At 49.6% G+C, this 25,299-nt stretch overlaps 1 protein-coding gene across 1 annotated transcript; it reads left to right on the top strand.

The window, feature by feature from the left end:
- The first annotated feature begins 8,570 nt into the window (after positions 1–8,570).
- PES1 (pescadillo ribosomal biogenesis factor 1) lies at positions 8,571–24,861 on the top strand. Its single transcript, XM_046024380.1, has 15 exons — positions 8,571–8,667; positions 13,051–13,130; positions 13,865–14,018; positions 15,222–15,331; positions 17,883–18,054; positions 18,145–18,234; positions 20,782–20,898; positions 21,016–21,090; positions 21,319–21,405; positions 21,547–21,677; positions 21,923–22,048; positions 22,182–22,366; positions 22,782–22,948; positions 23,081–23,242; positions 24,343–24,861. The coding sequence occupies exons 1-15, from the start codon at positions 8,644–8,646 to the stop codon at positions 24,424–24,426; spliced, it is 1,764 nt and encodes a 587-aa protein (XP_045880336.1). The 5' UTR covers positions 8,571–8,643; the 3' UTR covers positions 24,427–24,861.
- The last annotated feature ends 438 nt before the right edge of the window (positions 24,862–25,299 follow it).

Here is a 25,299-nt window from a genome sequence, read left to right as displayed (position 1 = left end):
AGGCATTGAGGACTGTCTGAGAATAAAGGAAGGAAAAAGCCAGTGGTCAATTGATAAAGATCACAGTCATGAAGGACATGAAACTATCAGTTTGTCACTGTCTTAATGATTTATAAGAAAAACACAATCGAGAGTAGTCAGAACTCCAGAAACCTATAGACTCAATTTCCTGGAGCCCTAAAGTCACGTTCCTCTCCATAGGATAGAAAAATCTTAATAATCAGTTGCTCCTCACACTTAGAACGCAGCTCTTTCTGCCCGCGGGTCCTGTCCCCTTGTTTTAATGAAATCACCTTTTTTGTACCATAAAACGTCTCAAGAATTCTTTCTTGACCTTTGGGCTCCGAGATTCCACAGTGGCCCTACCTTTGTCCTGTTACAAGGAGAACAGATTCTTATTGAACTATGATTGCCAGCAAAGGAAATACTCATTGAGACTTTTTTAATTTCAGAGGGTTCAGATAGAGAGAAAGTTAAATGTTTCAATTTGTTCACAAATGAATACTTTATTCCTTACATATATGAACACTTTATATACTTTATTGTTATAACTTTAAGCCAATGGATAATCCTTTCTACTTGGGGAGATCCATATATAAGGGTCATACAATACATTGAAATGAAAGTGCCAATTTGGGCATTCATGTCAGAAACGCAGAAATATTTTGGGCATAACCTGGAATGGACACATAGCATTCTGTTTTTGTGATATCACAAGTTCCATCTTGTGCAGCAGTTAACATCTAACGCCTTTCTAGTTTGTAAAGCTGTTTCACGCATTTCCGTTACTTCAGTATTTAATAGGGAAATGCTATTTTGAGTGTCATTTAGGGCTTTGACTGTCTACCTATTAAGAGCTTCCATGTGCCAAATGACTTCTTCCGGTCCTAAAATGATGCTGGGTGTTCATACCAACTAAACACAGAACATGTCCACTGTGGTTTTAAATTTGCAAGGTTGGCTGGGTTGGTGATGGTTTTAATAAGTGCCCATGCATCCAGGCACAACCCAATAGCACAGGGGCCTCTCCAGCCTGGGAAGCCACGGCCACAAGTTAGAGCGGCAGGCCATTGTGTCCTCTTAGGCCTTAGAAGCCAGCCATCTAGTTTTGGGCTTCCTTGTCCAGTCAGTAGCAAACCAGTCAGTGGCCTGGAGTATAATGATTTGTGAGTATACTCCTGATGATAGCCATCCGTTATTTCCATAAGTCCATAGTTAACCCCACAGAGTGGGGTACACTCTGGCTTTTAAGGAATGATTTTGTCATTCCAGCCACACAGAACTGGTCAAGGTGATAGTTGAGTATACAATTGTTGGGGAATCTGTTCCAGTTTCCACCTGTTCAAATAATCATGTGCCCACGAGTCCTGTTATTATCCCCGTGGAATAAAAAGAAGATTGTGTATACATGAGCTTTTGTGGCAATTTCCCTGAAGTTTATCTCAAGTTGTTTAGCTTAAGGCAAACAACATTCTAAGACAATTAGAATGAGAATTTAACATTTGCAAGGGTGTGTTATTGAAACAACTTTTCTCTATAATTACCCTTATTTCTAGAAATAGCCAAATCAAGACTAGTTTGAAAAACAAGTCCATGGGGCACCTGGGTGTGGTTTAAGCCTCTGCCTTCAACTCAGGTCATAATCCCAGGGTCCTGGGATCAAGCCCTGCATCGGGCTCTCTGCTCGGTGGGGAGTCTGCTTCCCCCTTTCTCTCTCTGCCTGCCTCTCTGCCTACTTGTAATCTCTGTCAAATAAATAAAATCTTTTTTTTTAAGTCCAATTTTAACAGACTTCGCCTAATTATTTACAAGAAGAGTGATTGACCATGTAGATCTTTCAAAATTTGCTGGAACTCTTCAGAAGGAATCTAGACTGAACTTTTAGTAGCCTCTCTGGACCAGAAGCCAAGCCAAATACTTGTCATCAGACATGCCTGCAGTACCTGTATATTTGGACAAATTCCTCTTTCTGAGGTCCCTAAGATATCCTGAGGTTCTTGTACCTGCCAGAAAATGACAGTCATTACTCACCTGGTGAGGCTGCTAGAACTCTGTAAGGAAGGTATCAGGTCAACATTTCCAAGATGCTTTATGACTCCAGGTTTCATAATGTCATGCTTAGTTCCTTAAAGCTGTCTGGTCATATTTGAGTCTCTGCATGTCTCTCAAATATGACATTCTAGTTTATAGCAGCAATGTCTACAATAGCCAGACTATGGAAAGAACCTAGATGTCCATCAACAGATGAATGAATAAAGAAGATGTGGTATATATACACAATGGAATACTATGCAGCCATCAAAAGAAATGAAATCATGCCATTTGCGACGACGTGGATGGAACTAGAGCGTATCATGCTTAGTGAAATAAGTCAATCGGAGAAAGACAACTATCATATGATCTCCCTGATATGAGGACATGGAGAAGCAACATGGGGGGGTAGGGGGATAGGAGAAGAGTAAATGAAACAAGATGGGATTGGGAGGGAGACAAACCATAAATGACTCTTAATCTCACAAAACAAACTGGGGGTTGCTGGGGGGAGGTGGGATTGGGAGAGGGGGAGCGGGCTATGGACATTGGGGAGGGGAGGCGAACCATAAGAGACTATGTACTCTGAAAAACAACCTGAGGGTTTTGAAGGGTCAGGGGTGGGAGGTTGGGGCAATCTGAGGGTTTTGAAGGGTCAGGGGTGGGAGGTTGGGGGAACAGGTGGTGGGTAATGGGGAGGGCACGTTTTGCATGGAGCACTGGGTGTTGTGCAAAAAGAATGAATACTGTTACACTGAAAAAATAAAAAAAAATATGACATTCTAGTCAAAGCCTTGGTAAACTAACCAATGTTTCCAATTGGTGTCCTGTTACAAGAATAAATTCTTACCGAACTTATGCAAATAACTACGATTGCCAGGAAAGAAAATAGTGAAAGACTTTTTGAATCTCATAGGGTTCAGGAAGAGAGAAAATTAAATGTTTCAGTTTGTTTGCAAATGAATACTTTATCCCTTACATATTTAAAACGCTTTATCTCTTACATCTATATCCCTTCATATACACAAATGAATACTTTAGCCCTTACAAATAAACATATTTCTGTAAGTTATAGGTATCTTTTTTTTAAAGATTTTATTTATTTATTTGACAGAGAGACAGATCACAAGTAGGTAGAGAGGCAGGCAGAGACAGGGGGAAGCAGGCTCCCTGCTGAGCAGAGAGGCCGACAACCCTCAGATCATGACCTGAGCCAAAGGTAGAGTCTTAACCCACTGAGCCACCAAGGCGCCCCACCAGTGTACTTTTAAAATCCATTCATTTCAATCTTAGTCTGCCCTGACCACATAAGAAATTCCTTTCCATTTCCCTTCACAAACCTTATACTTCCTTTGCACTCAGATTCTGTTTCAAGCCTTTTCTTTTTCAAACAACCAGTCTCATTTTAGGACTAAATTACTTTCTCTTTCCTTCGATAAAAATGTATTCCAATTCCTGGTACCTTTCTTACACATCTACTTTCCTACAGTAGAGCTGCTTTTCTTATTTCCACCAGTCTTACTTACATTTAGCAGAATTTTAACTCTTAGAAACCTTAGTCTCCAGTGGAAACTAAGTAGTAACCAACTGTGAACTGTTATACCAGAATTCTTTAGATGGCAGATTTATGAATCAATTAAACACAAAGCATGTTTTCCAGCAGACTCAAATATCCTTATTTTCTCTGCAGTAAGAAGCCAAAGTGCAAGCCTACAGTCAGGAGTCAGTGCTTTAGTATTTTATCTCAATTGGAAAAGATTTAGATGTCCAATGAATTCAATTCCAATTTATCATCCAAGCAAAACTTTGAAGTTTCAGACTTTGAAAGCTATCTTAACAGTTACGTATGAAAACCTGAGACAGACGAAATTAACCATCATTTAAGTCATCTTTTTTTAAAAAATTAATTTATTTGAGAAAGTGTGAGCATGAGTGGAGGGCAGAGGGACAGGGAGAGGCTGATTCGCTGCTGAGCAGGGAGCTCGACATAGGGCTCAGTCCCGGGGTCCTGGGATGCGGACCTGAGGGGAAGACAGCTGCCTTAACCAACTAAGCCACCCGGGCACCCCTTAAGTCATCTTTTTGCTGACAAATTGCAACAGAGATAATATGAGTTTATTTGACCTTCAGTAAGCCTTGGTGGAATAAAAGTTTCATATTTAATCCCGAGAACTCTAAAGACATGCCTATCTTTTTTTTCTAAAGATTTTATTTATTTATTTGACAGAGAGATCACAAGTAGATAGAGAGGCAGGCAGAGAGAGAGAGAGGGGGAAGCAGGCTCCCCGCTGAGCAGAGAGCCCGATGCGGGACTCGATCCAAGGACCCCGAGATCATGACCCGAGCCGAAGGCAGCGGCTCAACCCACTGAGCCACCCAGGCGCCCCAAGACATGCCTATCTTAATTAAACCAACAAACTTAGAGTAGCTTGAATACTGAGTTGTGTTCCACCCGGGTCCACTTAAAAGCCAATCAATTTGTTTCCCATTGTCAATTTTTACGTGCGGCACTGGTGGGGAAATTTGAAGTGGGTGGTTTTAAATCCGAGGGAGGTGCTCTTCGCTCCTTGAGGGTGAGGGTAGGTGGAGGAGCCAGTGGTGCCAGAGGCAGTGAGGACGGTAGAGGAACTAGTTATGCAGGCAGCACCCAAAGTGGTGCAGAAACAGGAGGAGGGGGAGGCAGAAGAGGCAACATGCTGCTGGAAGGCAGAGAAACAGGACTCCCGGTTCTAAGCTTGTCCGCTCAGACAGGTGAGCAGACAGTGCCTTTTTCTGCCAACACAGGGATATCTAGTCCCCATCAGAAGACATGGAACTTCCTCAGAACAAAAGGCATTTCGGCAGCTGTTGGGGGAATATTCCTTAAAGTTCTCATCCCCAGGTAGACTAACCACAGTTGGCTCCAATTATCCGGGGGATGAATGAGGGAGAAGCCCCCACATCTATTAGGAGGAACAGTAAGAGAGGATCACTATCCCTTTTATTAGGGATGGCCTGTGTTTCTTCCAACAACCTGGATTGATAAGAGAAGGCCAGTTTAGATAATTATCATCCACTAGGGCAGGAGAGAGTTTATCAGCCTGGTTTGTTGCCAAACATTCTGCAGGAAGCCCTTAGGTCCAGGTCCTGATTTTGGGCCACAAAGGCCTGGACCTAGGGTACCTTCATCTATTTGCCCTGTTTCCTGCAGAAGAGATCTAACTGACAGACTGAGGTCAAGCAGTGTTACAGAAGGTCAGTCCGTTCCTAAATTTTGCAATCCAAATTGTTTCCAGTGGGTTAAAAGGCATTCCAAGGGAGAGTCCTTGTGAACTGAGGAAGAGTTTCTTGGTCCATTGCCAAGAAAATCTCTTTCTCCAGCCTGACTCCCAGGGGCTTCCCACGCAGTACATGTCAATGGTTCCAGGTGTCCCTTGAACAAATCACTATGATCACCACCATGCCCTATAGGATGGATGCCAGCATCCTCCTGCTTCCCCACGGCATTCTAGACTAGAAATGGGTACCAGTGTATGCACTGAGATGCCATGTCATGCCTTACCTTGTCATGAAGAACCTGTACTTTTTAACCCATGGAAAACACTAGAGAAATTTTACAAGAGGAAATTATCCAATTTTGTAATTTAAGTAGTTAGTAGGAGACATGGACAGAAAACAGTTAAGGTAGAAATCCATTGTGATCTAAGTGACATTCTAACACATGGAGTCCTTACAGCTAACTTTCCTAGGAAATGTCCCAGGTTGAGTTTTAATTCAATTGGGTGGGTACTGGTTTTGATTAGGTCCAAGTGGAGGTCTCACAGCCAGAAGTGGCTTGACCAGAGATGTGGAGAGGACCACATTAGACCAATGAGGAGGAAAACTCACACAGGAGTCTTAAGATTGGCAGCTGTCCCAGTGACTTTGGTGGCTCTCCTGTGCTACCCCTTCCCTCAAAAAGATAACTTTGTATAAGGACAGACATGAAGAGAGGACATCAGATTTCTGGGTCTTAATACCATTTCGGCCAGGGAACTAACTCCCAGCCAAAAGGCAGGTTTTTTCCTTCCCGTAGAGCAGCCACAAGGTAGAAGATAGCAGCCTGAGCAATTGACATAATAGTGTTCCAATAAGACTGTACTCCTTGAAAAGCCCCTGCAATGAAAGTAAAGGAAGAAAAGAGAAATTACTTACCAAGTTTGTACCGAGGCTCACAGTCCAGATGAGAAGACTCAGGCTGCATGTTGGAACACCAAAATGATGTGAGATATTGGCGTCCAGAGGGAACAGCCAAGAAAGAATTCTTGAGATGTTTTACATTTGCATCGTTGCAAAAAAGGTGATTTGCTAAAGCACAGGGACCGGACCCGTGGGCCAAAGGAGTGCACTGGGGTCATGAGGAGTGGCTGATTATATACTTTCAAATTGGGAGGGGGTGAGGGATAGCCTAGGTCCCTAAAGAATTTGAAAGCAAGGTTTCCAGGACCTTGAGAGGTCATTTACTACTGTCTAGTAGAATATTAGTCATGAGACCCTTTAGCTGTACATCAGTGGAACTTATGTTTGAAGGACGATTGCTAACACATATTTTGCGGGCGAGGGGGCACGGTTGTAGAGATAAAAGAAGTTTCTGGGTGCCTGTGTGGCTCAGTGGGTTGAAGCCTCTGCCTTCGGCTTGGGTCATGATCCCGGTGTCCTGGGATCGAGCCCCGCGTCGGGCTCTCTGTTCCGCAGGGACCCTGCTTCCTCCTCTCTCTCTGCCTGCCTCTCTGCCTACTTGTGATCTCTGTCAAATAAATAAATAAAATCTTAAAAAAAAAAAAGAAGTTTCCAAAGGGATTTTTTTTTTTTAAGATTTTATTTATTTGACAGAGAGAGATCACAAGTAGACAGAGAGGCAGGCAGAGAGAGAGGGGAAAGCAGGCATCCTGCCGAGCAGAGAGCCCGATGCGGGACTCGATCCCAGGACCCTGAGATCATGACCTGAGCCGTAGGCAGCGCAGCGGCTTAACCCACTGAGCCACCCAGGCGCCCCAAAGGGATTTTCATATGTTAAAGAAGACTTACAGGATCCTGGAGGTCCGGTTAAGGTCAAGCTAAGGTTGCCTTTTGCTTTAGCAAAGTATTAACATTGAGGCAGCTGAGTTCCTGGAGGATCGTCACCGTGTCTGTCCCAAGTACTTGTGAATGAGGCATTATAAGGAAATTTAATTTTTTTTCTATTTCTTGTGCCTTTGTTCTCCACATCACACACCATCCGAAGGCAGTGGTGAATATTTGTATAAACCTTATAATTATACTTTGAGGAACACAATACAGAAGGTATATGTACATCTTTTAAAAAAGATTTTATTTATTTATTTGACAGAGATCACAAGCAGGCAGAGAGCGAGGGGGAAGCAGGCTCCCTGGGATCATGGCCTGAGCTGAAGGCAGAGGCTTAACCCACTGAGCCACCCAGGCGCCCCTGTATATGTACATATTAAAAGCTCAAATGTGCCAAATGTACCTTTACTTTTTAATTTATTTTTTAAAGATTTTATTTATTTATTTGACAGAGAGATCAAGAGTAGGCAGAGCAGCAAGCAGAGAGAGGCAGAAGCAGGCTCCCTGCTGAGCAGAGAGCCCGATGCAGGGCTCCATCCCAGGACCCTGAGATCATAACCTGAGCGGAAGACAGAGGTTTAACCCACTGAACCACCCAGGAGCCCCCAAACGTACCTTTAAAATATACCACAAGTTCTGGGTGGCTCAGTGGGTTAAGCCTCTGCCTTCGGCTCAGGTCATGATCCAGGTGTCCTGGGATTGAGCCCCACATCGGGCTCTCTGCTCAGCGGGGAGCCTGCTTCCTGCTCTCTCTCTGCCTGCCTCTCTGCCTACTTGTGATCTCTGTCTGTCAAATAAATAAATAAAATATTTTAAAAATTAAAAAATATATATACCACAAGTTCTATAGCTCTGCTTCGCCTTCTGTCATTTTTCAATTTTCTGCTAAGGCTCAGAACATACAAGCGGCCTCTCGAGTGACTAGACTTCTCTGAGGAAAAAGTCTGCTTTTTTGTCTACTTTATCTACTTTATCCCCCTCCCCCCCAACAGCCAATGAGCCAAAGGGAAAGCCACAGGAAACACAGCCTAGCTTCACTAAGCGCCCCTGGCGGCCGCTTTTTCTCAGGAGAAGCCTCTTTCCGAGGGCGCCTAGCAACCGTTACGATGACAACCCTCGCTCACTTCAGAGTGTGGCTGTCCTCTGCATCCCAGAAGGTACTGCATGGTCGCCAAGCCTTCCGCCACCCTCCATCCCAACATGCAACGGGGCTCATAGAGACAGGCGATCGTCACCAGATGGCTATAGAAACGCCTGAATAGCTGCGTTCATTTAAATACTAAAACTATAATATGTCCAGAAATGAGAAAGAACTCTAAAGAGCGGTCTCAGTGATTTTTTTCGAAAAGTTCTGTTGTAAATTTCGAAGAGGAAAGCCGAATACTTCGCTAGACTCCCTCAGGCACCTCATTGGGCAGCCCGCGCAGGCCCGCGGCGTGGGGGCCTCGGGGCCCTAGGCAGGGCACGTGCAGGAGGAAGTGGCGCTGTCTGTCCGCGCGGCGCCGGTAGACCCTTGAGCGTGGAGCAATGGGAGGCCTGGAGAAGAAAAAGGTGAATGGGACAGGAGCCGGGGAGGGGTGGTGCTGGGGAGAAGGGGAATCGGAGGGAGGGGGAAGCGAGGGTGCCAGGGGACTGCACCTTTCCTGGCGTGGCCCTACGTGCGTTCAGAAACGGCTGGGATCAACGGGATTAGAGAGTTATGAGAAGGGGTCCGAGGATGGCAGTTCTCGTCCGATGAAGTCCAGGAAAGAATCTTGGAGCAGGACTGTAAAAGAAAGTTGGGAGTTGCCAAAGAAAGCCTCACCCTAAATGCAGACCGGGCCGAAAGACAACTGTTTATTGAAATAGTAATAAGCATTACATAAAGTTTACCATTATGTCAAGTTTATGATCTCCAAAACTTGTTATCCCTTCTCTGTTGAACATACCCTGGACATTGGGGAGGGAAACATAAACAACCACGTGTGGTCCCTGCCTTCCCCAAGCTCACTTTCTAGCGGGGAAAGGACTCTAAACAACCAAATGAAACAATCACATGTTGTTAAATGTGATGTGAAAGGGTGGAGAATGTAAAAGAATAATTACTTCAGTTAGTGTTGTGTTGGAAGGTCTCTCTGACTCGACATTTAAGCTGAAATCTGAAAGATGAGGAGATCCAAATGGGTTCTGAGCCGTGGGAGTGCTTAGCGAGCAAACCTGGCAGGGGACACGCAGTGCGAAGACCGTTAGGTGGGAAAGGCTTTCTGTGTGCAAGAAATTAGGACATCAGGATGGCTGGGGGATAGCCAAACCAAGGGAAGAATGGCCTTTGGTGAGGCTGAGATTAGACAGGGACCAGATGTGCAAGGCTTGTGAGCTACCAGGAGGAACTTGGATTTTACTCCAGGTGCAGTAGGTCTCAACTAAAGGGGAAGTACCATGGTCAGTATTTCAAGGATTTCTTGTTGCTGTATAGAGAATGACCCTGGGTGAAGGTGAGGAAGATGTAGTTGTCTCCTGTTTCCTTCAGATTGAAATTTTCTGTTGCCTGTTTATGTTTAAGCCAACACAGTGTTGAACAACCAGTAAGTGACAGTGTTTGGAATTACAAAGATATAAGATGGAAAAATCTTCTTTGCAGCACAGATGCAGCTATGTAAACAAATCACAACAGTTTTTAATGCTGGATTTCACAAATGTTTTGAGCCAGATAACACCTTTTTTTTAAAACACAGAGAGCACAAGCAGGGGGAGCAGCAGGCAGAGAGAGAGGGAGAAGCAAGAGAGGGAGAAGCAGTCTCCCCGCTGAGCAAGGAACCCCCAGGATCCTGGGATCAGGACCCGAGTTGAAGGCAGATGCTTAACCGACTGAGCCACCCAGACACCCCAAGCCAGATAACCCTTTGTCGTAGAGAGGGCTGTCCTGAGCATCATAGGGTATTTAATAGCATCCTAACTTTTTACACGCTAGATGCCAGTGGCACTCAACAGTCCGAAATGCCTAATTGCCTTCCCTCCATCCCACACACACCCAGGAAGTAAAATCACCCCAGCTGAGAACTACTTATCTACTTGATGTTCAAAAGGATAAGCATGATGACAGACATATGTGTGATGTAAAGCAATGGAAAACACTTTTAATGAAGATCTAACTTTCTGAGACAGTCTAAAGCTCATCTTTATAACCCCAGTAGACAATTTCTGGAGGAAAGAATAAATGAAGAATATGTTTTGTGATGGGGTGATCAGAAGGTGGGGGTCATAAACATACTGTTCGAGGGGCTGTAGGTTTATTTCTTAGAGCTAGACCTGGCCATCAAGGTCCCTGCTGCCTTACTGCAGACAATGATCTTGTTTGGAAAGGACATTCTTGGTACAATGCACTGCTGCTCTTTATCATTGATACAGAGATGCGAACATCAGACAGGATGTTGGCACTGCAGACATCCACATGGTTGCATCAGACAGTATGCTCCTTGGGGGTAGGTAGAGACCAGGTCTTCTGTCTTCATTGCCGTTGTAGCATCTAGCTTAATACATGGAATGTAGTAGAGGTTCTCTTATTTTCCTTTGAATGAATGCTGGAGGGGAGAGGCTTTGGCTTAGAGCATGCATTCTCAACTGGGTATCACCCACAAGAATTAGTTGAAGGGGTTTTAGATTTCAGTGATTTGTGACCCTTTATTTTTATTCATTTTTAATTAATTTAAAAAAGATTTTATTAATTTATTTGACAGAGAGAGACATAGTGAGAGAGGGAACACAAGCAGGGGAAATGGGAGAGGGAGGAGCAAGCTTCCCACCAAGCAGGGAGTCCAATGCAGGGCTCAATATCAGGTCCCTGGGATCATGACCCGAGCTGAAGGCATCCGCTTAGGGACTGAGCCACCCAGGTGCCCCTAATTAATTTATTTTTATTAGCATTCAATGTGTTATTTGCTACAGGGGTACAGGTCTGTGATTCATCAGTCTTACACAATTCACAGAGCTCACCATAGCATACACCCTTGCCAATGTCCATCATCCAGCCACCCAATCCCGCTCACCCCTGACCCCTCCAACTGTCAGTTTTTTTTCCTGAGATTAAGAGTCTCTTATGGTTTGTCTCCATCTCTGGTTTTGTCTTTTTCATTTTTTCCTCTCTTCCTTTATGATCCTCTGCCTTGTTTCTCACAGTCCACATATCAGTGAGATCATATAATTGCTTTTCTCTGATTGACTTATTTTGCTTAGCATAATACCCTCTAGTTCCATCCATGGTGTTGCAAATGGCAAGATTCCATTTTTTGAATGTTGTGTAATACTCCATTTATATACCACATCTTCTTTATCCATTCATCTGTCGATGGACATCTAGGGTCTTTCTGTAGTTTGGCTATACTGAACATTGTTGCTATAAACATTGGGGTGCAGGTGCCCCTTCGGATCAGTACATTTGTATCTGTGGAGTAAATACCCAGTAGTGTAATTACTGGGTCGTAGGGTAGCTCTATTTTCAGCTTTTTCAGGAACCTCTGTACTATTTTCCAGAGTGAGTGGTTGCACCAGCTTGCGTTCCCACTAAACAGTGTAGGAGGGTTCCCCTTTCTCTGCATCCTCGCCAACATCTGTTTTTTCCTCACTTGTTTATTATAGCCACTCTGACTGGTGTGAGGTGGTTTTGATTTGTATTTCCCCGATGCCGAGTGATGTTGAACACTTTTTTGTGTGTCTGTTGGCCATCTGGATGTCTTCTTCGCAGAAATGTCCGGTCATGTCTTCTGCACATTTCTTGATTAGATTATTTGTTCTTTGGGGTTGAATTTGATAAGTTCTTTATAGATTTTGGATGCTGGCCCTTTATCCGATATGTTATTTGCAAATATCTTCTCTCAACTCTGTTGGTTGTCTCTTGGTTTTGTTGACTTTCTTTTGAAGGGGTCTTAGATATTTCAATGATTTGTGGCCCTTTAAAAGACTATATTACAGGGACACCTGGGTGGCTCTGGTCATGATTCTAGGGTCCTGGGATCAAGCCCCGCATCAGGCTCTCTGCTCAGCAGGGAGCCTGCTTCCCCCTCTCTCTCTGCCTGCCTCTCTCTCTGCCTACTTGTGATCTCTGTCTGTCAAATAAATAAACAAAATCTTAAAAAAAAAAAAAAGACCATATTACAGGGGTGCCTGGTGCCTGGGTGGCTTAGTTGATTAAGCTTCTGACTCTTGACTTCAGCTCAGGTTGTGATCTCAGGTCATCAGGGATCTGCACTCAGAGAGGAGTGTGCTGGAGATCACCTCCTGAGTACGTGCTCTCTCTCTCTCAAGTAAATAAACAAAATTTTTAAAACAAACAAGAAAGACCACATTACATAACAGATCTTTGGTATGTGTGTAGTAACATTTCATAGGGCTATGAGAGGGGACAGTTAAGGGGGGAGACAGTTTAAAAAGGCTTCTGGTGGTAGGGGTTGGTTACAATGAAAATGTTGAAAAAACTGGCTTAGGGGATTAGGCACTGAGGCGCAGGATTCCAACCTGCATTTGAATCGCAGCCCTTAAAAGCTATGTGACCCGGATAGGTTATTTCACTGAGTCTGTTTATTCTCAGTAAAATAAATTTTAATGGCACCCATGCCACGGTGTTATGAGGATTAAATGAAATAATGTGTGGAAATCACTAATCATAATGGCCAGTGCATAGAGCCACTCCCAAGTGCTTGGCTTAGCACCTGATCCATAGCAACCTCGTGGTCCCCAGCGTTGTGCAGATGTGTGTGTCCTTTACACTGATTACTGCAAGAACAGTGCAGAAGAGCTTGTTCAGGCAGGTGGACTCCCTCTCTATAGCATTTTCTGTCCCAGAAGCCTCTTGGCTACTTGTCCACAGTGATTATTGCCTCTGGCCTGAGGCATGCCCAGAGATTGATGTCATCACTGCAATCAGTGCTAATGGTCATTTGGTTTTTTTCCCTCCCCAAGTATGAACGAGGCTCCGCCACCAACTACATCACCCGAAACAAAGCCCGGAAGAAGCTGCAGCTTAGCCTGGCTGACTTCAGGTGAGGGTGGGGAGAAGCGGAATAGGGGAACCGCAGGGAGGTGCCTGGGTGGTGAGTCACACTCAGTGATGGTGAAAACTCAGCTGTATCCGTGTCTTACCTACACTGCCACAAACTCTGTCTAGAATTTTGATAGCCCTAGTCTGGCTTTGCTTTAATGAGCTATGCTTTGCCAGGGGTGGGTCTGCGGGGAAGCTGAGAATGGGTCATGTCACGCTGGGTCATTGTAATGGGCCCACTGCTACCTTGCATTGCTGCTCTCTGGCTGGGTCTTTGTCACCTGTCCCCTCCCTTCCGGCAGAACAGACTCCTGATCCTCTCAGCTCCTTGTAGAGTCAGATGTGTAGTTTTTCACAGCCTGTGGGCCCTGCTCTGTGGCCCACTTTTGGTCACCCAGTACTTTCCATCCTTATAGCCTATGTCCTTCTAGAATGCTTTTCCCTCTACCTTTTATATGGCTGAAATGTCAGTTTCTCAGCAATGCCTTTTCTGGCTCCCTTTGCTTAAAGGAGTACTTACCATCTGGCCCCTGTCAGCATCCTGATTATTTCCTTTCTGGTACATGTGACAGTCTACATTAGGTGATTTTGGGGGACTTGTGATGATCAGGTCCTGCACAGGGACATGAATTCTCCAAGGGTAGAATGTTTTCCCTGTTCCCTGCTGTTTTGCAGGCCTGATGTGGCCAGCGCTCAGCATGTTTACTGACAGAAGGAATGGCCTTTGTCTTCCAGGCGGCTGTGCATCTTGAAGGGCATTTATCCCCATGAGCCCAAACATAAGAAGAAGGTTAATAAGGGCTCCACAGCGGCCCGAACTTTTTACCTTCTTAAAGACATCAAGTTCCTCCTCCATGAACCCATCGTCAACAAGTTCCGGGAATACAAGGTGAGGCCGGGGCTCTGGATGGCATCCGTCACTGCTCTGTGACCCACCAGCTGTGACCTCGGGCAGAGTGTTTAACCTTTCTGAGCAAGAAGGGTGAGGTAATTCTACCTCAAAGGAATGTCTCGAGGATTAACTGAGATCACATGTGGAAATCATTTGCACAGAACCTGGCAAATGATTCACACTTTACCTGCTGTACCTTTGCCCTGGATCTTCTGGAGAGTAAATGTGTTGCCCTTGAAGCAAAGATGGTACTAGTTCAGGGACTCTTAGGTGTTTTCTTCCGTGCCCAGAGAAACTGCACCTTTTCAGATTCTTTCTGAAATCGCTTCCAGGAGACCAGGCTTTCCATTCACTGCTTAAGTACCATAGGGAAAACAGAGACCTCATTGGACCAAATGCTGATCATTCAAAGTAGACTGCTGTTACTGAAGCCTGTGCGGAGCAGCGTGACCCCGCTGAGCTCTGGGCTGGGAGGAGCTAGGCGCCACCTGGTGGCCACAGGAGACTGGCCAGCCCCAGATGCTGGCCCTTGGAATATCCAAGTTCAGAGGGTGGGTGGCTGGCTCTGTTTTGCTGCTGGGTTGTTTTTTTTTTTTTTTAAACTACTTAAACCCACTGCATTGGAAGTGGGTCCATTGTGGGAAATGGCTGTCTTGGCTCTTCGGCAGCCTTGGAGCTTCTGAAGAGCACCAGAGGCAGGCCTGGCCGAAAGCACTTACAGGGTTTGGAGGACCTGTGGACCCATGCCTGGCTTCATTTTCCTGCATGACCTGGCCCCACGCATGGACCCGTGGCTTGTTTCATGTCCACACAGACTGGTGCTCAGAATGAAGGCCAGCTTTCCTGGCCCTGTGCTGCTTTGAGAGTAGGTCACTTGGGCTCAGTTAGAAAATGGGGCTGAAAACATATATTTTCATGTTTCATGTGGTGAAGTCAGCATATCAGAATGGTCATCTCTGGTCATCCATCACTGGGCTGCAGAGGGCTGGCTCTGCTCATCTGTGTGGGCCAGTTGGGATGTTTTTTTGGAGTTCACTGCTACACATCCCAGGCTGAGGGCATCAGCTGGCATAATCAGACAGCTGTGGTCACCTTCAGGAGGTCCTGAGAGTCCTCCCGCCCCATGTGTCCCTCTTTGGTGGAAGAAGGGTCTCCAGGAGCCCTTGGCCCCAGCATCAGTGATCTCTTCCTCTCTCCCAGGTGTTCGTCCGGAAGCTCCGGAAGGCCTATGGGAAGAGCGAGTGGAACACTGTGGAGCGTCTGAAGGACAACAAGCCCAACTATAAACTTGACCACATTGTCAAGGAGCGGTGAGTTGGGGCCTCAGTCCTAGCACCAAGACCCTGCTCAAGTTGCTGGTAGCCTTTTGGAGGAAGCAGACCAAAAAAACCACAAATTGGTAGAATGATTGCAAGTCACAGCAAGTACCATGTGGAATGCTAACTGTATGAAGGGACCTGGGGGACATATGTTACCTGTGGGTTTATCAGAGTGGGTGTCTAGGGGTAGACATTTGAGCCAGCCAAGGGAAATATGGTTCAAGCAATGGGAACCACAGATGCAAAGGCCCTATGGTTAAGAGCCAGAGTTCTGGGATTGCACCCCAGGCACATGGGGCAGACATGGCAGGCATGGCTGGGTGCCTCTGATCTTTTTTTTTTTTTTTTTTTAAAGATTTTATTTATTTCTTTGACAGAGAGGGAGCATAAGCAGGGGGAGCGGCAGGCAGAGGGACAGGGAGAAGCAGGCTCCCCACTGAGCAGAGAGCTTGATGCAGGGCTCAGTCCCAGGACCCTGGGAGCGTGACCTGAATCGAAGGCAGACACTTAACTGACTGAGCCACCCACACACCCTAATCTTAAGTGTTCTTTTCCAACCTTCTCAGTAGTCCCACTCATCCATTGGCTAAGGCTATGCTTCTTAACCAGTAGCAGAGTTGGTTCCCAGGAGACATATGGAAATGTCTGGAGATACTTGTGCTTCTCATGTCTTGGATGTGGGGCAGGGATAGGAGTCTTACTGGTATTTAGTGGGTAAAGACCAGGGAAGCTGCTAAACACCCTACAGTGGATAGGACAGTCCGCGTCATACAGAACAGCCCGGCCCAAATTGTCAGTGGTGGTAAGGTTCAGAAACCCTGGGCTGATGAATGTCCCTCTTCCCTTGGGGGCTAATGACCTGGGAACAGGCACTTGGCTAGATGGACTTGGTGTCACTGAGTCAGGCCAGCCATGGGCTAGCACAGAGAGAGCCCTGGCCTAGGAGCCCAGCATGGGGTGTCCTCACCAAAACTCTACAGCCTGCAAGCTGGGCGGCCTGAGAACAGTTCCTGCTCCGAGCACGTCCTCTCAGAGAGAGATGAAAGCTCCTGTCCTGCCTGTGACACACAGCTGTCATGTGGAGCAAATGCAAAACTTGCACTAGGAAAAAGCCAAGTGTCTGGATTTATGCCCACACCAGGTGGCAGTGTGGTTATGGAGTTCCAAATCCACCGCCCCCCCAGCCCGCCCTGATCTCCTTTGCCATCGCCTAAAAAAAAGCTGGTGTCTCAGAAACAGTTGGTGCTGTTCCTACAAAGGTCCTGGTCAGGTTAGTGTGTTTGTGCATGAGGTGCAAAGAGAGGACACTTAGGAGACACCACAAGGGGCCAGTTGAAGTTTCTGCCTGCACACCAGAAAATCAGATTCCCCTTCTCCTGTTGGCTTTGGAGAGGTCCCTGCGGCCTTTCTTCTGTCTCCGTGTGCTCTGAATACTGGCAGGTTCCTCCTGGCGCACTGCAGAGAGTGACGCCACGTGGGGCTGGAACGACCATGGCCGTCTCTGGTCTCGTGGCTTTCAGAGTCCCCTTTTGAAGCAGCAGAATGCTTTCTGCGAAAGAAAGCTTCCTGGAAGGCAGTTCGGGTTCAGAGGCTCCGACAGCCGCTCTGGCTAGGGGAGGGAGGCCTGAGGCCCTGTCTGACCACTTGTCCCTAGGCGTTTCCAGGGAGCTACAGGAGCCCAGTTTTAAACCAACAGTCTGGTCCAACAGTGTCATTTTCCAAATGAAATCACTGGAGTTGGGTGAGGCCCAGGGACTCATCCTGGGTCACAGCTGGGATGGGAATCCAGGTGTCATTACACATACTCCAGTGTCCTCTCCATGACCCAGGCCTCCATCCCTCAGCCGGGCAGCCACGCATTAGTGGATCTTGCCAAGGATGGCATGTTCTCGTCAGCTTCTTAATTTGTCACAGGATTCCTAGAAGCGCTTTTTTGCTCTGACTTTTTCTGGCCCAGGACTGAAAAAATTCCAACATTTTTAGCATTTGGTTCCAGTTGCTCCTGCAAACCAGACCAAGGGCCGGGTGAGGAGGGATGAGACATAACTCACTCTGGTGACCTGTGGCCGGGCCAAGCTGTGAGTGCTGCTGAGTGCAGGCTGGCCCCCATTCTCCACCATCACACACTAGGCAGCGTCATGTTTTTCTGCTTTCGGTTTTGGACATTCGACTATATTTGCTTTGAACTGCAGTCCCACCTTGAAAAATAGACTTGGTCCACTCTCTTTGACCACAAATAGTGGGTCCAGGCTGAGTCCTTGGTGGGCATTGACTGTTGAGGACCCCCATTGGGATTTCTCTGATCCTCAGAGCTAAGTGGGCCTGGCCTCATTCCATGCTTTCTCCAAGGCTATGGGGAAGCTGCTGCTGCCAGGCCCCTGGGCATTGCCCAACTTTGTGATCAGGGGATGGGAGTGGCAAGACCTGCTTGGGAATGGGGCCCCTGGGGGTGACTGACAGAGCAGAAGAGGAATCCAGCCCTCCCCCCCATCCTGAGCCCAGGCTGCCCAAGCCTGTGAGCACCGCTCTCCTGGGCCTGCAGGTACCCCACATTCATAGATGCTCTGCGGGACCTGGATGATGCCCTCTCCATGTGTTTCCTCTTCTCTACCTTCCCACGGACTGGCAAGTGCCACGTGCAGACCATTCAGCTGTGCCGCCGGCTCACTGTGGAGTTCCTACACTATGTCATTGCCGCCCGCGCCCTGCGCAAGGTATGCCTGGGACCACCTGTGGGAGGGGTTGCCGCTCCTCTTCCTGCCCTGCCTCCCAGTGCTTTTCACCCTACCGTGCCCTCTCCCCAGGTCTTCCTGTCCATCAAAGGCATTTACTACCAGGCCGAGGTACTGGGGCAGCCCATCGTGTGGATCACACCCTATGCCTTCTCCCACGACGTGAGTACACCTGTGGAGCAGGCAGGGGCTTGTGCTGGGGCGTTGTTCATTCTCTGGCTCCTAACCGACAGCAGGACTTGGGCAGAGGGGGGATTTTGTTGTCTTGCACAGTCCAGCATGTGCTGGGTTTCCAAGTGCAGCAGGGGTATCGTGTGGGTGAGGGATGTCCTGCACAGTGTTGTAATGACAGCTGGAACCTGCCTGTGTGCAGTCCTCCCCCGCTGGGTGACCTTGGACATGTTCCTGCCTCTTTCTGTGCCTCAGCTTATGAATGATGTTTTTCCACTTGCTAATTCTTGTCCTGAGGATGTAAGGGGAAAAAATCTTGTAGAGTGCCTGGTGCTAGGCCCTTTGTGAGTGCCGTGTGGCCAGTGAGCAGCCGCCAAAGCTCGGGAAGTAGCCGAGCCCAGCCCTGCCTTCAGAGCCATAGGATCGTCGTCCGGCTCTGCCACTAGTAGCTGCCACAACTTGGCCAGGCTGCTCTGCTTAACCCCTCAGCTTCTCCTGACTCCTGCCTAGGGCTGGGGGCACTGGGTGCGGTGGGGGAGGATGAGGACATGAGACGTTTTTAGCACAAGGCACTACTTCCTGTTTATCTTGGTTTAGACTGGGTATTTTGGGCAGGGATTCACAGAGAGAAATCCTGCTTTTGCCTCCTTAGGGGGCAGCATTAACCTCTGGTCCCCCACGTGGTCTTGGCCAGCCTCTCCTTCTGCCGGACTTGTCATCCTCTGGGCCTGTGTCTCCTGCCTTTGCCTTGAGCAGCAGGTGTGCCAGCCTGGCTGGACAGTCTGTTTGCTGACCAGGTTAGCAGGTGCTGCAGGGCGAGCTGGGGGTCTGGGCCCCTCCCCTTTACTCTGGGCTGGCAAGGGTCCAAGGCTGGGACCCACTCTGACTGCAGGGTAGTGGAGCTGTCTGGAGGCAGGCTGTAGTCCATGGGTGAGAGGCGCCTTGGCCTTCAGCAGTCTTCTGTTCCCACTTTCCAGGGCCCACATGTGCCAGAGCCTGTGGCCCCTCCCTCTTCCCCATCCCGCCCCTCCCCTCCTCCTCCTTCCTTCCTGTCTTCTTGCCATGCCTCCTTCCTCTCTAGCCCTCCCTCTTTTTCCTTCTCTCTGATGTGCCACCCCCATGCTGCTCAGACTGGTCTTTGTATGTTCTCCTGGTGGTGAATAGGGCCCTATAGAGGCCAGCCTCCACACAGCTGGCCCTGGGGGAAGGGAACAGGCCGCTGTTCCTCCTTGCTCCCTGGCCAGCTCACTGCCACTACTTCCTCTAGCCGGAAGATGGGGAACCGGTCCTGGGTCATTACTGAGGCCTTCATGTACCTTCTTCCCCTGAGTGGCTAGTGCTGGGCTCCTCAAAGTAGGACCCAGGCAAGTAGTGGGGTGGGAGTGGGGCAGCGATGGGACCCTGCTCAGCGCTGTGCTGTGGAAAATGGAGTTACAGAGTTAGTTCTCAGATGCTTTCCTAGCAGATGTTCTTGGAAGGATGGAGGTGTGAGTGGGCACACGGGTGGAGTACGTCTTGGTCCCTGTACCCTCACGCTGCCTAATGGCAGAATAGAGAAACAGCTCAAGGTCATGGGCACGTGTGGCATAAAGGGGATGTTGTTATCACTACCGGTTTTGACATTATTCAGCATATTCTGCCATCCAGGTCCTGGGTGGTCAGCAGGGCTGGGCTTGCCTCCCTGGTTGTGGGGCAGTGTTGCTCAGGAATTGAGACACTTTGTCTGGCATTCAGATCCTTCCCCTGTTTTGCTTTATCAACTCCTAAAGGGCAGAGATGAACCCTGTCATGCCCCGTACTTTCCGGGTTGGCAGCTCTCAAGGGTAGCCATGTGCTTTTGCCCTAAGCAGGCAGCTTTGCTCCTGCCATTTCTCCAGAGCTTCCTGGGGCCGAGTCAGGCAGCTGTCCCATCCTGTCCTGGGTCCTCGGGTTGTGCGTTTGTCTCTGGCTTGGCCCTTGGCCTGGGACCTGAATTGAGTGTTCGTTCCAAGGTTCCTGCCAAGGTGTGAGGGCGCTGAGTTCTACCCCCCCAGGCGGAGACACTGCTGGAGGGCCAACTCTCCCAGCTGGGGTGGCAGTGGAGCTAGGCACGGGGAGGCTAGCAGGCGAGCCCAGGAGAAGACGTTAAATGAAGACTGTGGGATGACTCATGGCGAAGGATGAGCTCTGGCCAGGCTGGCGGTGGAAGGCCACCTCTGTGACTGAAGTCTGGTTTGAGCCGGGACTTGCTGGATGAGTGAGAGCTGGGGCAGGGGCTGGTGAGCTCCAGCCAGTCCCTTTCATCTTCTTCTTTATGGCTTGGGGATTTGGCTCTGGCCTCAGGATGTCCCTAACCCTGGGGAACCCTGTCCAGTGCCTCCCCCAGAGTGCTTGTGGTGGGACATGCCACAGAGCCCCTTCTCATGGGGCAGGGGTCTGAAGGCAGGGCTGCCATGGAGGAGCCTTGGGCGGGCTGGAGTCACCTCCCGTGGGGGTTGCCAGTGCCGTCTTTCCCCTTATCTGCACCTGCATTGCCAACGGGTCCCCTGTGCCCTGCAGCACCCGACAGATGTTGACTACAGGGTCATGGCCACCTTCACTGAGTTCTACACCACACTGCTGGGCTTCGTCAACTTCCGCCTCTACCAGTCGCTCAACCTGCACTACCCGCCCAAGGTAGGGCCCCAGCCCAGCCCAGGTTCTTCTCAGTGTGCAGGGGCCACGGCCCTGCTGCCCACACAGAGACGTGGGGCTCTGGCATCCTCTCCCTCTGACCTTCTCCTTGCCTCCCAGCTGGAGGGGCAGGCCTACACAGAGCCGAAGACCAGTGAGGACACCTACGCATTGGACTCTGAGAGCTCTATGGAGGTGAGAGAAGCTTCCAGAGCACTGGCCCTGCGTCCTCCTAGAAGGGTGGTCACTGGCCTGGTGGTGTGGGTATGCATGGCTAGATGGGTGGGCTCGGGGCTTGCCCTTGCAACCCAAGTCCACTGATGTCCCAGAACTGTCACTGCTCCTGCTACCCCCACCCTGCCACTGACCATGCCCCCAGCCAAGACTTCCTATCTAAGCAGTGGCCCTGCTTCTTTCCTGTAGAAACTGGCAGCCCTGGGTAACAGTCTGGCCCGCATGGTGGTGCCTGCGGAGGAAGAGGCTGAAGTGGATGAGTTTCCTGCTGATGGGGTGAGGACTGCATGCCGGGGGGGGGGGGGGGCGCGTGCTGGGACTGAGCACTCTGAGTGGAAGCTGGGGGACATCTCTGCCTGCTGCCCTCTAGTGCAGGTGTGGGCAGGCCCGATGGCACCACGACCTCTTTCGTGGCAGGAGATGACAGCGCAGGAGGAGGACCGCAGGAAGGAGCTGGAGGCACAGGAAAGGCACAAGAAACTCTTTGAGGGCCTGAAGTTCTTCTTGAACCGTGAGGTGCCCCGCGAGGCCCTGGCTTTCGTCATCAGGTGGGAGGCTGATGGCCCTGGCTGTGCCCTGCTCTGGGCTGGGGCCCGTCCCAGATGCCCCGCAGTAACACAGGATTGTGGCAGCACGCACCCCTTAGGGCTGTGGTGCAGAATCACCAGGGTGGGTGTGGGGAGCGTCCAGCACCAGCATGTGGGGAGATCCTGGAGTTGGGGAGGGGATGGGTGTGTCCTAGGAGGGTGAGCTTCATGCCGGATACTCTTGTGCTCTCCCCCTATGCCTGTAGGAGCTTCGGGGGGGATGTGTCCTGGGACCAGTCTCTCTGCATTGGGGCCACATATGACGTCACAGACTCCTGCATCACCCACCAGATTGTCGACCGGCCTGGGCAGCAGACACCTGTTATCGGCAGGTAGATTCCCCAGGGCTCTCATCTTCTTCCGTCTGTTTGGATTTCTTGGGGGGAGAGGGGGGGCAGAGGTCTGTCTGTAACCCCAGAAGCAGGGGGGGATCAGGTTGCTTCTATGACCTGTCTCTGCCGCCAGGTACTACGTGCAGCCCCAGTGGGTGTTTGACTGTGTGAATGCACGGCTCCTCCTCCCCGTGGCAGACTATTTCCCTGGAGTGCAGCTGCCGCCACACCTCTCGCCCTTCGTGTCGGAGAAGGAGGGAGATTACGTCCCTCCCGAGAAGCTGAAGCTGCTGGCCCTGCAGCGGGGGGAGCACCCAGGTGAGTGGGCCAGGCAATGCATGGGTGGGTTTCTCCAGGCTGGCTTTGGCCTCACCTCACCTCGTTTCCCTCCTTAGCTCCTGAGAATGGGACAGTCAGGCTTAGGAGAGGGAACACGTGTGTCCTACAGTCTGTTGTTCCTTGATGTTCAGAGTAACTGAGCAGGAGTGGTCTGAAAGTTGTCGTGGGTATTTATGTAGAAGGTGGCAGAGCTCGGGACTGGGGGCCTGGAGTTTCCTCAGAAGCCAGCTAGGGCTGTAGGGAGAGGTGCCAGGGGGAGTCACAGTTGGGACAACCCTGCGCCCTCTTTGGAACGTCTTCGTGGCTGAAGAGTGTGGTGCCTAGGCCCAAGTGCTCGGCCTGCAAGGAGAAGAGGAGGCTCCCAGGGCTTTCAGAAGTCACTGCCCTTTCATAGGAAATATGGATGAATCTGAAGAGGAGGATGAGGAGGAAGACAATGATGGTGATGGTGATGAAGGGGGGGAAAATGAAGAGAAGGAGGAAGAAGATGCAGAGGCTGGTTCAGAAAAGGAAGAAGAGGCCCGGCTGACAGCCCTGGAGGAGCAGAGGCTGGAGGAGAAGGTACTGGGAAGCTGCTGGGGGGTCGCCCCACTGGCCATCTTTGGTGCCAGTCCCGGCCCAGAATGGCAAGAACCAGGGGACCAGTGGGGGTGGGGGACCCAGCATCTACAAGTGTCCGCCCTGTGTCCCCAGAAACCCAGAGTGATGGAAGGCACCGTGAAGCTGGAGGACAAGGAGAAGCTGGCGCAGGAGGAGGAGAATGAAGCCAAGCGCCTGGCCATCATGATGATGAAGAAGCGGGAGAAGTACCTTTATAACAAGATCATGTTTGGCAAGAGGCGCAAAATCCGAGAGGTGAGTCCCTGTCACCTGCCTGAGACTCCCAGGTGAACTTGGGGGCCGGCTGACTGTCCTCTGTGCAGACTCTGGGCCCTTTCTTAGATTTTTTCTGAGGTTGTCAGTCTGGCCTGTCCCAGCCCCTGGGGCCCCCATGCAGGCCTGTGTGGGCATCTTGGTGTCAGCAGCTTGTGCCTGGGCCTTCTTCAGAGCATCAGTTTCCTTCTGACACCCAGCTCTTTCTGAGTATTGGTGTCTGGGGACAGAGCTGTCTCAGCAAACTCCAGGCCCGCTTTCGCAAATGACCACTTAACAGATATGCATAAAGCAGGAGGGACTGTGGTTTAGGTTAGGTTTCTATTTTGTTTCCTCTTGTTGACAAAGCCAGAGATGCTCATTGTAAAAAAAAAAAATTTTTTTTTGAAGTTCTTCGCACACCAGAACTCTGTAATCAATGATGTGGGAGTGGCTCATTGTCCTGCTTCTGGGGTGATCTGTAGTAGTAGCGCCCCAGTTTCTTCTGTGTGTGTAATAACACAGGGTTTTGGAACTATCATGCTACGTACGGTGGTTTTAGAGGGTGTTTTTCATTTAATCATAGGGTGAATTTCTTGCTATGACCTCATACAAGTGATTTGTTCACTAGATAGAATCAGATTGTTTTTCATTTTGAGGCATTCTTAGAAAACACCCTTGAGTGCAGCCCTGCCTCCCTCTGAAGTCCCTGCAGGGTCCATTCACAGGCATGTAATTGGCCAGGTTGAAAGGCCTTTTGTAGTAGATACTTCCAAATGGGCCCCAGGGTAAAGACCCCTGCCCAGCAGCCTGGTGAAGGTGATTGGCACTCAGCTTTCCTGAGGAGGAAGGTAAACGGGGCAGTTGCTTCCAGCTCTGGGAGCCTGGGATCCTCCTAACTTGTTATAGGCCCATTAAATCATAGAGCCCTGAAAGCAAAGGTAAAAAGCCTGTTTTATTGCCTGAAGTTGTTTAGATAGTTGTTTTTTCTCTTGGTCATTTGCCTCTTTAACTTTCCTGGAAGCTCTGCCTTTAAGGGACAGCCTTGAGTAGGAGGAGAAGCATCCCACAATCACAGCTTGATCCCCCCTTCCTCCTCACAGGCCAATAAACTGGCAGAGAAGCGGAAAGCCCACGATGAGGCTGTGAGGTCTCAGAAGAAGGCCAAGAAGGCCAGACCAGTGTGAGTGGCGGCAGCCTCTGGATGGGCGAAGCCCGCTCCCAGCAGCTGGACTTGGCACAGGCAGGCCGGAGGACCCAGGCTTGGTGGCAGACCAGAGTTTCTTCTGTTTTCATCCCCTTCCTCCCCCTGCCGGCCCTGGCTTCCTCTCACGCTCTCTGACTGGCGCCCCAGCCTCCGTTGGATGGAGCTCCCTGCTGGTGACTGGGCAGAGGAGAGGCCTCTGTGCCCAGCCCAGCCTAATGCTCCCAGGAGTCAGTGGCATGGTGGGGGATGCTGTCGGGGCCTGAGCAGCCCCTCAGGGGCTGCTTCCATTTCTCCTGGCTTCTTGCAGTGCTCGCCTCCCCTGAAGGATTGGACCTGTGATTCTCCTGCTGCTGTGATGGGGTGAGGGTGGGGAAGTATTTGTTACCAAACAGCTAGAGTTTTAGAACCAGTTGAATTCTGTGTTCATGAGCCTTCGTGGGGGTTGGATAAGGGCCACCTAGTGAAGTGGAGTCTGCCCTTGGTTCACATTCCAGCCCAGGTATTTTTCCTCTGTGAACATTGCTTCCTCCTGTGTAAATTAGGGGTAGAAGTTCTGGAGCATCTCTGGGGGGTGGGGGTGGGGGAGGAGGGTTCAGTGATAGTGTTGTACAGACTCCGTAGTGCCAGGTGCCTGGGAAGGAAGGTACTCTAAACACCAGCTGTGACTGTGGTAACTGGCTGCTAGAGTGAGCCCAGGATGGGGAAGCCAGCACCTGAGAGCTCTGTGCGGCTTGAATCGTGGGTACTTAGCTTTACACTGTAGGCTCATGGGCAGAACTGTCCAGTAATCCCCCCTGTGGGTGTTGCATGCAGTCGACTTGTGACCCTTGCTGGGCCGTCGTTGCAGCTTCCC

This window comes from Meles meles, chromosome 12 (genome assembly GCF_922984935.1).
Source record: "Meles meles chromosome 12, mMelMel3.1 paternal haplotype, whole genome shotgun sequence".
NCBI classification, from domain to species: Eukaryota; Metazoa; Chordata; class Mammalia; order Carnivora; family Mustelidae; genus Meles; species Meles meles.
The sequence above is the reverse complement of the archived record's forward strand: the minus strand, read 5'-3'. Positions and strand labels throughout refer to the sequence as shown.